Source organism: Orbicella franksi, chromosome 9 (genome assembly GCF_964199315.1).
Source record: "Orbicella franksi chromosome 9, jaOrbFran1.1, whole genome shotgun sequence".
In the NCBI taxonomy this organism is placed as follows: Eukaryota; Metazoa; Cnidaria; class Anthozoa; order Scleractinia; family Merulinidae; genus Orbicella; species Orbicella franksi.
Window position 1 is genome coordinate 5,096,955 of NC_138153.1, and position 17,846 is coordinate 5,114,800.

The 17,846-nt window shown below is 39.9% G+C and overlaps 2 protein-coding genes across 2 annotated transcripts in view; both read left to right on the plus strand.

Moving 5' to 3' along the window:
- Window positions 1-4,664: 4,664 nt before the first annotated feature.
- On the plus strand, window positions 4,665-6,364 carry LOC145497281 (E3 ubiquitin-protein ligase DZIP3-like). The gene is made up of 2 exons (XM_081477107.1): window positions 4,665-4,913; window positions 5,522-6,364. Exon 2 carries the CDS (start codon window positions 5,540-5,542, stop codon window positions 6,275-6,277), a length of 738 nt encoding a protein of 245 aa, XP_081333233.1. The 5' UTR covers window positions 4,665-4,913; window positions 5,522-5,539; the 3' UTR covers window positions 6,278-6,364.
- Window positions 6,365-6,700: 336 nt separating this feature from the next.
- Window positions 6,701-17,846, plus strand: part of LOC145497473 (uncharacterized) — a 12,925-nt gene continuing 1,779 nt past the window's right edge. Inside the window, exons 1-4 of the mRNA XM_081477274.1 lie at window positions 6,701-7,309; window positions 13,978-14,145; window positions 14,922-15,005; window positions 15,626-15,697. Of these exons, the coding sequence (XP_081333400.1) occupies window positions 6,787-7,309; window positions 13,978-14,145; window positions 14,922-15,005; window positions 15,626-15,697 (847 nt within the window). The 5' untranslated portion in view covers window positions 6,701-6,786. The remainder of the gene's footprint in view (window positions 7,310-13,977; window positions 14,146-14,921; window positions 15,006-15,625; window positions 15,698-17,846) is intronic.

Here is a 17,846-nt window from a genome sequence, read left to right on the forward strand (position 1 = left end):
TGGCACAAAAAAAGTCGTGGTTGACCTATAAGCAATACTATACACAAGGAGAAGAAAACGCAAAAGCTAAGGTTTATATAAGCGTCGTTTTTATCTCATATGATCCTCGTAATGTTGTATGAGACCTGCCTTGTTTCTAAATTCTTCCTAACAAATCCAACAGGTCAGGCTTTCAACTTAGCTTGAATTTTCTTCCGTCGAAGAAAACAACATACGGGACTTTTTGACACCGTGAGTTGTTGTTGGCTCCTCGAGATGTCTTTCTAGTTTTGAGTACTGACCATGTCCATTGTCTTTTAGCGAACTGTCTATTACGTCTATTATTAGATTATTTTCTCCTTCGCGAACCCGAATATTGGACTCGATTCCTTTTCAAGGCATCTTGTCAACTGTGTTGTCAAGATAGATGTTTCTATCATACAATGAAAATATCACATTAGGTGTTGTTACGAGTAAGCACCCCCCTCCCCCCCCCCACCCCGTAGGATCACGAACTTGTCGTTGTCGAGGGGCTTGTGTTTCTCAGTGACCCTGAGAGCTATGCCGGTGGGAGATTTGTCTCCTGGTAGGGCCACCCAAGCCGACAGCTCAAAGGGTAGAGGCCTGACAAAAAGTGATCCACTGGCCCTGCAGGTTTGGGGGCTGGGCACAGGGTTAATAACCCAGTCCCATAAAAAGGTTTTTATTACGGAAACAGTAGCAAAGGAAACCATAACTACTAGGTGTGACGGGCCTCCAGAGTCACTGAATGTTAGAAGTGGAAGCCGAAAGGAAGCCACTGACAGGATGACCCTTCAACACAACTGGAGTACCATCCGGAAGCTAGCCCATAATAAACAGGAATGGAAGACCTTTGCTGCTGCCCTACATGCCAGCAGCAAAGGGCAGTAGGTAAGTAGCAAGTGCGAGTGAGCCTGATTGACAATTCGAATGACATGTTTTCAGGGGTGTTCTTAGGCATTTTCTGATTGTAAGCCTTCCTGAACGCGCGTGTCATTCTTGGCGTGACCTAAGACCCTCATCTTAGATGTCGGGGTCCTGGGGAGACTCCTATATAAAAAGATGGGAGTGCACGTTGGATATTTTGAAAACAACTCCTAACAGGTATGATGATCCCGGTTTGTGGTCGTGGCTTGAATTTATTTTCATCCCTAAGAGGTACCAACTCTAAAACAGTTCATATTATCTCCTGTCATAGTTTTTGGCTCAATACCCTAGAAGATAGTGCAAAAGCTCCTATGCATTGTGGACCTTTTGAGGCTGAACACCCTTTAAGGTTACAATTAAAACCGCGTTTGTAACTCCTAAAAGGTACGACAAGCACTCCCAGCCTTTTTATATGGGAGTCTCTCTCCCGGGGTCGGGGCATATGTAATTTGAAGCTAAAGTAGGATGCTCTTTTTTGCTTATTTTATCGCCAAATTTAAAACCAAGACCGACTTGCATAAGTGAACCTTTTTACCGTCAAGCCAAATGAAGCGTATCCCTTAAGATTACATTAATGAATTGATTATTTGAATATTAAACCCGCTAGTCGTTCCAAGAATGCAATAATGAATTGATTATTGGAAAATTGAACCCACTAGTCGCTCCAAGAATGCGGCTAATGGGTTTATTGTTCAAAAACATCAATTTAATATTTATTTTTGAAATGACTAGCAAGTTCAATATTGAAATTATCAATTCATTATTGCATTCTTGAATCCATAGCGGGTTCAATATTCAAATAGTCAATTCATTAATGTAATCTTGAGGGGTACGCTTCACTTGGTTTGACTGTAAGAAACACTCTGACTAGCGACACATTGGTTGCAAAGTTATCTGGAATCTTGTGGAAATCAAAGAAATTCGAAAGCTGGTTGTGTGTTCTTTTTGACGCAAAAACTTGCAAATGGCATCTTCTACATCAATAAGTATATCACTGAACGTATGTATCAGGGCAATGCTTTCCAGGTTTGGCCTTAGGTCTTGTAGTGAGTAATTCTTTTGCGTAGATGCCTTTAAGAAGTCTCCACTAAGTACATCTGACGAGAAACTGAGTTTTGTAAAATAGATCTAAGACAACATTTTTAAAAAAATATCAAGAGAAAATGTGGGAGCTCATTTTTTCTTGAAAATATATATATATTACAATTGAACCAATACTTCTAAGCAATAGACCTTTTTAGCTTGGGCGTGTTGTTGATAAAAAATGCCCTATTGCAAATTGGTCGCCTGTTTATTACATGACGCTGATAATCAGCGTGCTCCGCCGAATATCTCTGGATTTTTTATTCGCCTCGAACAGATACACTCCTACTTTATGAGATTCTCAGCAGCTGGTAATTATTATGTGAAACAATTGAGAGTAATTATCAGTTCTTTTCCCTTGCTATAATCGGTGTAAAGATATGGAAGGGTATCCCCATAGAACTCTGTGAGTTAAGAAAGACACCCTTCAAACGAGAATTGAACAAAGTATTCTTGCAAATTCCAGAAAATGAGGAAATCAATGTTGATATGCGCTATATTGGAACCTGTAAGTATCTCTCACTTTTTAATTAGTACTTGCTCTTTAATTAGTTCTTTAATTAGTACTCACTCTTTAATTAGTATTAGTATAAGGTCCTCTTTTCCCGTTTCATTCTCGATTAATTTTGTTTACTCGTTCTACTGTATAATGTCAACCATGTTTCGCTACATAATTTTTACATTGTGTTATGTATAATATTTTGGTTTAATTTTGTTTCTTTACTCAAATTTCTTTCATTTCTGTTTCTCTCTTATGATCTCGTTTAATTAAACTAGTTAATACTCTAAAGGCAATAGTAGCTCGTCCAGAATAGCTTTGGTAGCTGCGAGCTACTAAGTCATGTAAACTTATCATAATTATAACAATAAAAGTTACCTTTACTGTTACCTCTATTAAGCGGCCACCTACACATATTAAGTAGCCACCCTCTATTAAACGACCAGTTATCAAAGCCCCAAAATTATTGTTAATGAATTACTGTAAATAAAACCCCTATTAACTGGCCACCTCTATAAACAGCCGAGGCTATACCTTTTGGTTGTCCTGATAAGGTTTTTCTATTGTCTTTACTCCTATTAAACGGTCACCCAAAATTTAATACACGTAAATTAGCTTTGTTTTGGAAAAGGCGATGGCAGATAAGAGTCCGAAATAGAAGGCGACGAGTGATAAAAACATTTAAACACAAGTTAATCATGATTGTCTTGAAGTGACTCCATGTTCCCTAAGAAAGTACCCCGATGGTGAAAATATTTGAGGTAAACAAACCCCTATTAAGGGGAGCCAACTCCACCTCCTACTTCCCTTAGGGTGGCCACTTAAAAGGGGTTCGATCGACTACATATGATTTTTAAGCCCGTGAGGGGGTTATTTGCTTAAAGTCAGGAACGCTCCTGCTTTTCGTCGTCTTCAGGCCGCGGCCATACATCTAATGATACTAATTTTAGTGTTAAATTGCCAGGAGCTATTAAAATAAATTAGGTACGTATTTGAAAAAAATCTGGCCAGGAATAGTGTGCTCTTTCCTTAGCCTGTGTCACAGCCGCGCTCCCCGAAAGAAAGGGCAGCTGTCACAGTCATGCTACTTATTTTTTGATGCCATTGAAATAAACAATTTTTTGAATTATTCCTGCGTTTTATGTGGAAATGCATGCATAATGAACAACTTACTCAGCTGCCATCTTACCCCGTCGTAGTTTTTTATAGTAATATTTTTCTTTTTCGTGAGTTCGGTAATAAACAATTTTGTGATTTGGCTCTGTGTTTGACATATCCTAACAGGATAAAAATAATTTCACCTTACCGTAGCCTACCTGCCTTTTAGGACCTCGGGGGACACTCACATAAATAGGACGGGGATGCTCGTCGGAAATTAAAAAAAAAAAAAGATGTACCAAGATCTTGTTTTATGGGTGTGGCTTTACATTTTTCACCACTAGGAGGTGCCAATTCTAAAACGACAAATTATCTCCTGTCATATTTTTTTGGCTCAACATCCTAAAAAGAACCACAAAAGCTTCCGCTGTGTACCTTTTGAGGCTGAACGCCCTAAGTCGCCGCGTTTTTCACCCCTTGAAGATACGACGAGCACCTCCTCCTTTTATTTGGGAATCTTCCCCCTCCCCGGGTAGGATATGGTGTTTATCAAGCCCTTTAAAAAAACTCGGTAGGTTCTGCATGCACAGGCCATGTTAATGTTAGCTGTCAATTAACAAGTTGACCTAACAGGGGCCTAAAAGGCAATAAAGTTCCAACTCGCGGCTTTGGACTGCAAAATTGTAGAAAGGTGTACGTAAATTATACACAATCGTTTTTAGTTATCAAATTGTAATGGGGCAAACATCTTGTGACGCGAACAACTATACTTTGTAACGATTTTGGTGGGAAATATCAGAGTGTTGGAAGCGACGCCCCTACTAGTTTCACTGCCGAAGGAAAAGAATACGCAGTGGCGTGCATGCGAAACGGACGTCTCACACGCTGGATTGAGTTGGGGGCATTTTGCACGTATTACGTGCCTAGATATGTTTTGCCCTCTATCCCGTGAACCTTTGCGTTACTTCTGTTTTCGACAGACGATATTCGTGAGGCAAAGATTAGGTGAGAAAGATTTTATATTTTTATACTACATACTATATCACGCCATTCCACTTTCTTAATATTTCGTCCACATTAGCACAAACGTATATATAAGTGTGATATTTGTACATATAATGTTGCCACGTTGTTTTAAGCCATGACCAATCTGTTTATAACTATGTATGTTTCTATCTATTGCAAAATAATATAAGCTTATATAGATAACAAATTGCTCGTGTTTTGTTGTTTCTAGCGTGAAGAACAGGAGAAAAGAATCGAAAAACTCTGGAAGAGTACACGACAAACCTAACTAAGTCTTAAGGTAAAATGTTCTATTCCTTAGCGTGTCTGAAATGTTTAAAAACATCTCCCATCTCGCCCCAAAGCAAAATGTCAAATGATTCCAACGCTTCTCACAATTACATATAAAAAAGCTAGCAGATTTAATACTGTCTAGTATTTGTTGGTATAAACGTTGTTATGGTGCAATAGAACATACAATGTCATTGCATCCTTGCACTTGAAGCGACAGTACTTTGATTGTTACGATTTGTACCGCAAACCAAAGATTAGACTGAATTAATCGGCTTGCCAACGAAGTGAAACAACTTACGCGTGGTTAATATAGTGATAAAACCTATGTACGGCCGTCTATCTTCGTTGAATCTTTCCGCTGATTTAGGTCTTTGGTACGCAGTGTTGGCTGACATATAGTTAAAGTAATGTTATAAAACTGTAGGCATGCCATGATCAGAAACCTATTTTAAAGATACTCCAAAAACCCAAGAACCTAAGAAATTTGCATGCTCTATCATCTTTCGAAGCGTTCCGTGACGACCCCGGACAAATATTACAAAGTTAATTTAGTAAACGCTATTAAACAATTTCTGGTCAAAACTTTGAAAGTTTTCTGTTGATGTCTTTTTCTAGAAACAAATATTTCACGACATGGCGTCCCTCGCAGATGCAGAAGAGGTGTTACGTTCGACCAGTGCTAAAGCAAATTTTCAACGGCTAACACGACTTCTGATGTGCGGAGGACTGAGGCTGTTAAGGGAGACATTTGATTCCATTCACTCACCAGCTGATCTTCCCTTGAGACTAAGTGATGCTGCCATAAAGACACAGCTGAGGGGAGCGAGACTTACCAAACCGGAGTGGGATTGCCTGTACCCATCCGCAGGTTTGTATGGCAAATCGACCGATTTCGACATCACTTTAACCTTCAGGTTATTAAGGACAATATGCAACCTCACTCCTCCTCCCGGGCCCAGAGGATGGGATGTCTTGCCAAAAAGCTCAGACCATAGTCTTGAGGCAGATCTAATACGTATCAAATACTACCGTAATGAAGTATATGGCCACAGCAAGACGATGGAAATAACTGACACCGAGTTTATTGACCTTTGGGGGAAAATAAGCGAGGCCCTGATAAGAATTGCTGCAGCCATAAGTCATGAAAAGAAAGATGAGTGGAAGAAGTCGATTGATGATTTTCTTGTTAATGCGCTAACACCAGAAGAGGAAAGGTATATTGAAGAACTCAATACGTGGTACAAGCAAGACATGGATGTTAAATCTGAGGTGGAGAAACTTAAAGAAGAGTTTAAAACTCAGATGGGCGATTTAAAAGAGGAGGTCGCTAAGCAGTCTCAACGACCAGGTAAGTTAGACATTTTTATTTGATTTAAAGCGGTGATATAAATTAAGAGTTTCTAGGGATGCTTTGAGTGTTTCCCGGGAGCGCGTGGACAATACGAATCGATAATTAGTTTCAAGAGAAACTGTTGGGTTCTGTCATTGGGTAAGTGAGCTTCTTCACTATTTAGCCACCGTAGCCACCGTAGCGAGTTTGAAAAACCAATTGTAACACCTTTTTAAGAATAAGAATCCCAAATTAAAGGCATTAATTCAGATGTTTTAGTTTCTCGAACAAAAATGTTACTCATCAAGAGCTGAGATTACATAAAGGTTTGGTTTTTAATTCCTATGGGTCAGTTGTCAGGTTTTATGCCCTTGAGTCCAAATAAGGCCCAGTCTTGTACAGATTTCTACTGAAGAAATTGTTAATTAAAGGACGTGATCTTTTTTACCAAACCTACACCTTAAATCACTTTTTCCGTGAGCCAAGACGAACACCCTCAGTACGTCTTTTCGTGGGTTTGCCCTTAGTAGGGATTTATCCGCATTCTAAAATGCTCTGGTTTTTCTGTTTTCTGACAGTCATAGTTCACGTTGTTGTGAATATCGCTGAGAGCATCAAACGGACTGGATCATCTGGCAGGCCCCAGATCCCTCGCGAATCTGGCGAGTCACAAGGGATATGTGCAATACCTGTCCTTGACCAAGAAGGCATGGAGGGTACTTCTGACTCTGGAAAACAACTGGCTACCCCTACAGAGATACGCATCTGGACCGTGATTTTATCATTTAAAAAATCTGTTGAATTGTTCTTTCAATACCTGGGATATACACTAAAGGCTTTTGTGCGTAAACATGATGTGGGTAGTTTGCTAATAACAGTTGAATGCAGCTCATTGCAGATTCTGGAAGGACTGTGGGAAGATTACAGCAACGGCCATCTCAATGCAATCGCCCAAGAAATTCTTGTAACAGCAGAGGTATTGGAGAAACTTGGCCTTGATGACATGAGGTTGAAAACCTTTATTTCTGAGGAGGAGTACGAGAAAGGCAAACAGATCTTCATGGACCATTCAGGTGAGTGCGCAGTGCAGGGAACTTTGATTTAACGAACTTCTATATATAACGAAGTCCTCGGTATAAATAAACACTAGCCTCCATTTGGCGCGGAAATATGCTCGGATATTTGTCCAGAGACATTATCTGTTCCGAGAAGCAAACAGTTTTCCGACAGCGTAGCTCGAAGAAAACTGTGAACTTCGAGAAACAGATTATGTCCTAGGACAAATACCCTAGCTTATTTTTTTCTCAAGCATCCGAGCGGGCCGGAATCTTAAATCCTCGAATTTGATTGGCTAATCATACGCACGTGACCGGTCCAGCTTTTTACGATACGGCCCACGGGCCGGATTTTTTCCCCGCTGCCTAAATTTGAATTCGCTCCTAAAAGTTAGCGGTAACCGTCAATCTTTTGCCTTTTTTACACATCCATCCACGATTAGTCAACGCAAGTTTATCTCTCGGCAGTTCACTTTAAAATGGCAAGGAAAGTCACTGTAAGTAAATTCAATTGAGTGTTTTGAAGATGTGAGAGTTTGCTTGGTTGATTGTAGCTTAGCGCTGTAATGGCGCGTAATCCTGTGTTTCTCTCGCCGTAAAATTTGAGTCAATTTCAGTCGAGTTTACCTCTCTGATCGTTGCTGTATTTAGGAGAATTTCTGTGGAATACACTTAACGAATTTCCTTGCTTTCTGCTATTCAACTTACGGTAGAAAAGTCTGATTTCAAGTGATTTTAAAAGCAGCGACTGACAGAAATTGTTTTTGTAGTAAAACTTCAAACTTCACAAGAAATTTCACACTGCAAAAACAACTTTGGAGAACTTAACTTGTGAAATAAATGCAACTAACAAAAAGTAGTTAGGAAAAAATCTGTTCTTTCAGTAATGCACCTTCTTTGTCTACTATCCGAGTTACTCGCTCGTTGCCAAGATTTTTGGCAAATCGTTAGTAGACGGCGCGCAAGCCGATTCAATGACAAGAGCTGCGTAAACAAACCCATTTGTAATCTGTAAAACCAATTTACTGAAGGAAAAAACAAACATGTTATTTGCCGGCTTAGGGTCGGTCCGTATAGTGAAAAACTGTGACCTCGTGCTTGAAAATGCTGCCCGAGGCCGCAGGCCGAGGGCAGCATTTTCAAGACCTTGGTCACAGTTTTTCACCATACGGACCTCCCAGCCAGCAAATAACATACATATATTTCCGCGCCAAATGGAGGCTATAGACTGCTATTGTGTTTATTATACTTCAAATATTTCTCGCAACACGCGCAGTTTTGAAAATTGGGGATATCACTGGAATATTCCCCAGTTTTCAGTCACTTAACGTGCTTAGGCAAATTGCGCGCGAGCGAAAATATTTGATGGATTGTAACAAACGATGATATTCTTCAGCTCGACCAAAGTCACAGTAAATGTATGGAATAGAACCTCGATGTAACGAAATCCTCGTTATAATGAACTCAATCCGAAGTCCAAACATATAATATTTAACAATTATTCGCTGAAGGCGAAATGAATGTTCACTGAGCCGAATAATTGTTTTAGTGTAATTTCAGAGCTGAACAAAGAGAATAACGGACTAAAACATAAAAACAGAGACGCGCTTGTTCATTTGCGTTCACGTATGCAGCCGTAGTTTTAGTTAGGGAGTTTAAGAAAACCACGACGGCAACGGCAACGGGAACGTAGCTAAACAAAAGATTTAAGGACGGTGCCTACTTTTGTTAGTGCGCACACGTTCTGCGCATCACGCAAGCATGGTTTAAGCGCCACGCGCGCGCTGGGTTGACAGTGACGCAATCAACTACGCTACCAAGTACACGACTAAAATGAAAGCAAAGTTTTCCTACTGTGACCAAATGAAGAGGGGCGGCGCCCCTGCCAAATGAACCTTAATGAACCTGTACTTAAACCAGGAATACCAGATTAGCAGCGTATCGCTAACCACTAACTGTTAACGTCTTCCAGCTAAAAGACTAGCCGTTATCTGTCGAAAATTATACTGAAATCCAATTGTAAACATCATGGATAGTAATTTCTACTATCCATGGTAAACATGTACCTGCACATGCGCGCGAAACAAGTATGAGATACGCAATTGTTTTACTTACTAGGGAGGTGACAGGAAAAAATGTTCCGAGCAGCGTAAAACTTTTCAAGAAAGATCAATAACTTTAAAAAACGCGTGGTTACCCCTATATTTTATGTTATGAAATGGAAGTGGCAAGCCTATTCAACACGTGATTAGGTTCTGGTTGTGAACAAAAGGTATTTAGACTGTATTTTAGCTGAACCAGAGGAAGGCTGTCAGAGACGCTAAAAACGCTGTGGCAACGATTTTGTTATTAAAAACATACCAAAAATGGTTTTTATGTTACCATTTACCATGTAGTTTTAAGATCTTTATAAATGTGTTTGCTTTTCTGTATATAAAGGCGAATTCTAAGGAAACCTGTGAAGAAATATCCTTTCCTTCTTTTTTCAGAAAAATGCTGATGTCAGCATTTTTGATGAGATTCAAGTCTAATTATCTCGAAAAAATGCGTGGCTACCTCAGTTTTTCCTTGTGGATGCCAATAGCCCTTACAAAGATCTAATTTTTCCGCGTGGTCCTAACCTGGCGCAGAAACCTTTGTATTTAGTAGTCACAGTCCTTAATTAGGAGAACAATGGATGGGAACGTGCGTTTTAATTCTTGGTACATTTCTTTACCGTCCTCTGCAAAACAACAACGTGAAATGACCAAATTCTGCGTTGTCTGGAGAACGTGAACCACGGCGGCTAATTTTTTTAAATTTTATTTCAAGTTTATCGCTGTGTCCCACATTCAGTTTCGTGAAAGTTTGTCAGTGATAATGAAAGTAAATGACTTTAGAGTATTGCGAGATTCGTAGGTAAAATATAAAGTCATTTTTTAATCGAAGTTGTCCTCGGCGTCGCCGTCGTGGCTACTTAAACTCCCTAAATAACAAGCTTACATGTACATCGATTGTGAATCAGTTTACTCATGGAAGTCGGCAGTAAAACAAACAAGCGAAACACTATGAAAAATAAATTCATCCGGTGCCTTTGTTTTATCGTTGTTGACTTCATTTACGGTTGTCATCATCGTTTAAGAATGAGTAGCCTTAGTTTGAAGAAAAATACATTTCAGTCAGTCGATCTGACCTGCTGGCGATCACCGTAACCACTGTGTTTACGATTCTTCATGATGCCTTGGATACGAGTTCTTGAATGGATTTTTGGTCTTGGGGCGACAGCAGTCATTTTGAAACTTCTCCATTCTTTCAAATGTGTACAAATATCCTGGACTTGGAGTGATGTCTTCTTAATAAATGAAAAATTTATACACCAACTGTCCGCCACGTTTACTCAGTCAGCAACTCATTATAAATGCAGACACTGACACTATCGCAACCTCGTTCCCAGGGTCTTCTCTCTTCCTCCGTACCCTGGTTGCGGCTGGTCACGTGTCTATGTATACAAATCAAATCCGCACAGAGGGTGGGTCTTTGACTTAATTTTGTCAACACTGTCTATGGAGGTGAAAGTTGCGCTGCCTTACAGACGTTATTTTGAAAGTTAAGCAAGTTGTTTTTCAGAGATCCTGCCTGACCGGTGCTTCGTTTTTATCTGAACTTCCATGAGTATGAGATGTTGATTGAGAGGGAAGTTTGCTTATTTTCACTACTTTTTTAAATAACCGTTAACAGCCTGCTTCGGATTAGTTTAATCAGTTTCTCACAGCACAAGAATTAAATAACCGTTAAATTTTCGATGAGATGCATTCAATTTTAATGAGAAGCTAGTCTCTCGACCGAAAATTGGACTTGCCGCTAAACGGTTTTGAAACGAAAGCCGTTGGATTTTGCAAACGCGCGGCCGATGTCGTTGTTGTCCTGACCAGTTCTTCATAAAATTTTTCACTGCAAGAGAATCGAATGACCGTAAAACTTTCGATTGGATGAGTTCAATCAAATTCAGAGTTATTCTCTTGGCCAAACACTGGACGTATCAAACTCTAAACGAATGCATCAATGCCGCCGTTGTGATTTTGCCGATCGAAAAATATAAGCTTAAGCTAAATCAAGCTTTAATATTCAGCGCGCAGACGTTGTTGATATCAAGTGAAATTTTTTCGCCGCAAGAGAATGGAATGACCGTCAAACTGTCGACGAGAGTAATTCAATCCAATTCAAAACTACCTTTGTAGGCGAACATACAGCGCGAGGGTTACATATTCCACTCCCTACTGGGCTCAGTAGGCAAGCTCAGTGCGAGACAAACCTTAACTTTCTAGCCCCTCCCTTCAATTACATCTCTGGAATCTGCAAAAATCTAGCAGACACGTGACCAGCCGCAACCGGGGTAGTTTCTCGAGGTAGAGAGAGGACCCTAAAAATAAAAATCTTTATTTAGACACGGTATTTCCTTCAGGACTATACAATATTTAATTTAAATAAATCTAACTACCTAACTAATTTAATATTGTAAATAACTACTAGAATAAGAGAAATGATAAAAACCTGCTTTACAAGGAAGCCGTGTATAAAAACAAAATAAAATTTATATAAGACCACTGTCAAAATCATAGTTCTTCAACTTAGATTTAAATTGATTAAGGGAGAGCGATTGTCTAATATTCAAGGGCAGACTATTCCATAGTACAACTCCGCTGTAAGAAAGACTTCTTTTACAGTAATTAGTTTGGGGCTGTGGGATAGCAAGCGTACCATCACTATCTCTTAGCTTATAAGTCAAAGTATCGGAACGGAAGACAAAGCGTGAACAAAGATATTCCGGAACCATATTATTTACAATCTTGTACATCATTATTGATTTATTAACAAGGCGTTGACGGTCCAGTTTAACCCAGTTGACCATCCTCAACAATTCATCAGTATTACGATCGTAATTTGAAAAAGTTATGACGCGTGCTGCCCGATTTTGTAATTTTTGTAACTTTTGAGAAAGAGTTTTAGAACAGGATCCGCACACCGAACTGCAGTAATCGAGATGAGGTTGGACTAATGAATTGTAAACGGAAAGTAAAGTCTTATATGGGACCGAATACCTAATACGTTTAATGGCGCTAATGCCAGAAGCAATCTTTTTGGAAAGCTCATTGATATGACACTCCCAAGTAAGATTTTCATCAATGTGTACACCTAAGGATTTAACAGTCGAGACTCGTTTTATCGGAAACTGGTTGATATTAGCAATAGGATTCACTGTAAAATTTGAAAGCCTTTGCTTGGAACCAATCAGAAGGAATTCTGTCTTTGTCATATTTAAAGTTAGTTTGTTGGCTGCAAGCCACACACGAATTCTCTCCAAATCAAGATTAATACAACTATTTATTTCATCAACGTCACTACCAGCAACCTGGGAACGAGGTTGACTCCATCGACCCTGGCTATCGACGCATCTACAGATATTATCTTCTTTATTTTTGAAGGCGTCTTGGGGTAAAAGTTGGAGTTAAAATTTTGTTGACCTGTTTAGTTTTCGGGTGCTTTAGCTATGTACAGATCTGTTCAGTGTACTGCAGCTTCATATAGACATTAATTAAAGAACAAATGTTATTTATAGGGTTCGTTCAGATCCAGAAATGCCGGATTGCGCGACGTAACACGAATACTTTGGTTGTTTTTCCGCAAAATCGTTATATCGAGGTTTACGATCTAACGAACCCTCGATATAACGAACCAATTTCCCTAGTCTCTTGGCACTTCGTTAAATCGGGATCCCACTGTACTAACTATAAATATCCAGGTGTATCTTATACTTTTAATCGCAGCCTACCGTTAGGGGTGGAAACATTCCTGCTTATCACGTTAAAAGACCTTCATGGTTACGAGCAGGAAAAGTAAATTATACTGACGGGCAAAACTTTTAGGTGTAATGTTCTGAGACTGCTAGGTTACTGCTGAGGGTTTGAAACCCTAGCTCTGGTTTTAAGTGAAAGAAAACCTAAAATACCTAAATAACGTTCAAGACAGGGACGAATCCAACAACAGACAGGGAGCAGTTTATAAGATCAAATGCTCCGACTGCCAGGCTCCCTACTCATCGGTGAAACTGGCAGAAATCTTAACATGAGATTGACTGAACACAAACTAGCAACGAGAAATGGTGATGCCAACAATCACATTGCTATGCATTATCAACTGACAAACCACAACATTGACTGGGACTCTGCTCAGTGCTTAACCTACAGTACAAACTATTTTCACTGACTGATTTTGGAAAGCTGGTACACTAACTTAGAAAAAACGCCTCTTAACAGATGCCAGCAACTACCGGCACCTTATAACTCGCAACCAATCTCTTTTAACAGACCAGACTTAAAACAGCATCGACTGACTAACGCTATTCAGTTGACTCTGAAGATGACTTCCGCTCAGGTTGTGGAAACGTCACTCACCAACAACAATTCTTTTCAGAACTATCCTCACCCGGACGATCACACTATACGAACTACTGATACTCCTGAGTTCAAACTATTTACTATCTGTAAGACGACATCCTTAATTCTAGCACCCTGTTTAGGATCATAAAAGGATCCCCAATTATTGGGGTTTCAGTGGGGACCGGTAAACTTCACTAATCAAAGTCAGAGTTCAGTGGTTGATCATCACCTCGTGATCATTTTACCTATGATTTGCTTTTAATGTTACAGCAGTATCTGGACAAAGTCGTTTACCGCCTGGAGAAGTTGCTGGCAAAAGTGCGAGCCTAGTTGAAGCGGAAAAGGATACCGTTTCAGAATTTGTTCCTGGAGATGTTCCTGGAGAACGTATTACGCCAATCGAGGAAGGAAAAGACATTGGTGATGACAGCGGCCAGGGTAAGTAAACGCGTTCTCAAATTGCATTCAGATATTTTGTTACGAACGTAACCAATTTTGTTGGTAATAATTTCCATATCACAACCTGATACCAGTACACGTGGGGTTGAAGTCAAAGTTTAGAGAGAAATTTTTTTACACCTTGAATTGTCTTTTACCAATTTTAAAAATTACTTTCTCTCGATATTGAAGGACACGAACCTGACGTGAACGAAACAAGAAAAGAAAAGTTCTCTAAATCTGAACTCGTTGAATCAGAAGAGACTTTGCTTTAGGCCGTTGCTTCAACAACGTCAATTCCAATTACAAGTTCTGATTTACGACCTTGATTTGATACATTGCTGCAACAAACCTACAGTGAATAAGATTACAACATTATACAAGTGGTATCATTTCACTCGCCAACGATTAGTGATGCACAAATATTGATTGCAACGATGTCTTAAAAAAGCTTCCCAGACTACTTCATTCAATGTACTAAGATTTGCTTGACGAACTTATGAGCCGCTCTGCAAAATTTCCTCTGAAAACTGAAGTTATTCCCTCCGAAACGAAACAGTATGTCATCCATTTCTAAAACCAGCTGCTTAACCTCATGTGAGCCACTTATTTTCTGTGGTTATGAACTGCCAGAAGAATCGAGCAAAGTAACATTTAATGAAGTGACAAACCTAAGTAAAGTTTAAATGGCAACAAGGAAGGAGACCAAACTCTAGAACCTCCTTGTCAATTGACTTAAGCTTAGCTGTTTTTATCTTCTCGGTTAAAAATATTAGATTATTTGGAGAGGATATCTGACCTTGAGAAGGAGAACAGAGAGCTGACAAGAAAATTAAACGCTGTCGAAAATGAGTTACGAGGTACAGTAAACTGAAAGAATAAAACCCTTGTAGAACCATTTGAAAATTCATTTATCAGTGTATGTAACTCCCCTTAGTATTTCGCGATCGCTGCTTATCCATTTTTTTTTGTCTAGAAAATGACATACTTTTACATTAGCTTTGTACGCAATCCTCTGACGTGGTTTTGTAAACGCCTTTAGTTTTAGACTGATCCTAAAAGATGAAGGTGTCTCGATACGATTTTTTTATGCACCATACGAAGCATTTTACATAAGCTTTTCAACAGGCTTCGAGGACTTTCCCAGAGATAATTGTGCAAGGAAGATGTTGGAAGGAAAGTCAACAACGCGCCAGGGGTTAATTTGCACTTAAATTTTGCCTTTGTAAGTAATCTCTCCTTCTCCCCCAAAATAATATCGTGGCTTGAGCCTGCGATCCAATCGAAAACCAGTACCTGGTCAGCAGTCAACTTGAAAAAGATACACATATTGTTGACCGCTGACCAAGTATTGGGTTTCGGTTGGATCGCGGGCTCATGTCAGGTTAACTTGTAATCAGGGCCGGGTTGTTTGGAAGCTGGTGAACGCTAACCCAGGATTAAAAGTTAACCATAGTATAAATTTTTCTTATATGAAAAGGTATATCTAACCTTAAGAAGGAGAACAGAGAGCTGACAAGAAGATTAAAGGCTGTCGAAAATGAGTTACAAGGTACAGTAAACTGAAAGAATAAAACCCTTTTAGAAACAATTGAAAATTCATTTATCAGTGTATATAACTCCCCTTGGTATCTCGCGATCGCTGCTTATCCATTTTTTTTTGTCTAGAAAATGACATACTTTTGCATTAGCTTTGTACGCAATCCTCTGACGCGGTTTTGTAAACGCCCTTAATTTCAGACTGATCCTAAAAGATGAAGGTGTCTCGATACGATTTTTTTATGCACCATACGAAGCATTTTACATAAGCTTTTCAATAGTCTTCGAGGACTTTCCCAGAGATAATTGTGCAAGGAAGATGTTGGAAGGAAAGTCAACAACGCGCCAGGGGTTAATTTGCACTTAAATTTTGCCTTTGTAAGTACTCCCTCCTTCTCCCCCAAAATAATATCGTGGCTTGAGCCTGCGATCCAATCGAAAACCAGTACCTGGTCAGCAGTCAACTTGAAAAAGATACACATATTGTTGACCGCTGACCAAGTATTGGGTTCCGGTTGGATCGCGGGCTCATGTCAGGTTAACTTGTAATCAAGGCCGGGTTGTTTGGAAGCCGGTTAACCTTAACCCAGGATTAAAAGTCAACCAAAGTATAAATTTTTCTTATATAAAAAGGTTTTTCACTGCTTATGTTTTGCATTCCGATCTTTCCGACTCGGGGGGGACTCCCATACAAAAAGGACGCGGGTGCTCGTTGGAAAGTTTGAAAAGAATCCGTTAAAGGTACCAAGATCCTGTTCTGTGGGTGTAGCTTGAATTTTTTTGCCTTAAAGGTACCAATTCTTAAACAACACATTATCTCCTGTCATACTTTTCAGTTCAATATTCTAAAAGCTACTGCAAAGGCTCCCGCTGTGGACCTTTTTAGGCTGAACACCCTAAGAGATACCAAAATCGTGTTTTTAACCCCTAAAAGGTACTACAAGCACCTCCGTCCTGTTTATTTGGGAGTCCCCCCTGGGCTTTGCGATCGAATGGAGTCTTAAACCCCAGAAGAGAGCACGAAGCAGCTGGGTTATAACTAAATTCACACCGGAGGAAATTTTACAGTTAAAGTATTAGAACAAGCTTTACAAAGAAAAGTTTGGGTTTCCATTCGTAATTTGGGCTCGTTTAAACATGAAAAACGTTATTCCAAGAGGTATCCAAACAAGTCTGAACAATGATGGCGATCCAGGGAAGTGCGGGATTGAAGAAGTGAAGAGGAACATGTTGCTGACGATGAAGTGTAACGCAGCCTGTATCGAGATATTTTGGGACCTGTTTACCAATTTTTCCATCCCACAGCAGGAACAAATCTACAAGTTTGGTGCTGTGATTTCGACCCGCTCGCCTTCTACAACAAGTACCTGAGGTTGTGTCATCAGGAGTAAATGTTTTGTAGTGATGGCAAATGGTCATGATATTCGACTGTCTTGACTGAAATCAAATGTGACGCGGATTGTTCGCGGTGATGTACCTAACAAATTAGCTTCACCGCATTTCATTTCCTTTATATATGCGACGATATAGTGATGGTGCACTGCTGAAGCAAATCGCAAGAAATGTAGTGTGTTGACTGTTTTGTTGTATATGCCATTGTTCGGCTTAGATACATGGACGTTCACGTGACAACCGGAGATGAATTTGATTGGTTGGTACGTTCAGTGACGCATATCATGCTGTGAGGGGGTGGAAAACTGCACTAAAAGCGTCTGTGTCAGGCTTTTCTTTTCGCTTCTTCCCTTTCTGCCTTAAGAAAAAGAAAACGAAAAGCCCGATACTCAGGTTACAATTGCTCTGACAATTGCTCTTCTTAACAAGCATCCGGAATGCAGACGAAAGCAGTATTGTGGACCCGCTCGCGGGGCCGGGGCCGCATTTTCATTGTAATCTGCGCAGTCTCTGATCTCCGGTTTTGTACATTGTATAACATATTCATTCATTAATTACGCCGCTCATTGTCTCACGTAGGTTATGGGGGAAAGATTGTGGCCGAGGCAATGAGCGACTGGGTGCGAAAGCACTATAGCTGTGTGTCACGTCGCCGAAGGGGAGGCAGGAGGGTCTTAAATTCGATCAGACTTACCGGCTTGCGTATCTGTTTTGAAATGCCCCGAATCAGGGCAAGCGGCTAACTTAAATATGAAGACATCGCACGTGGT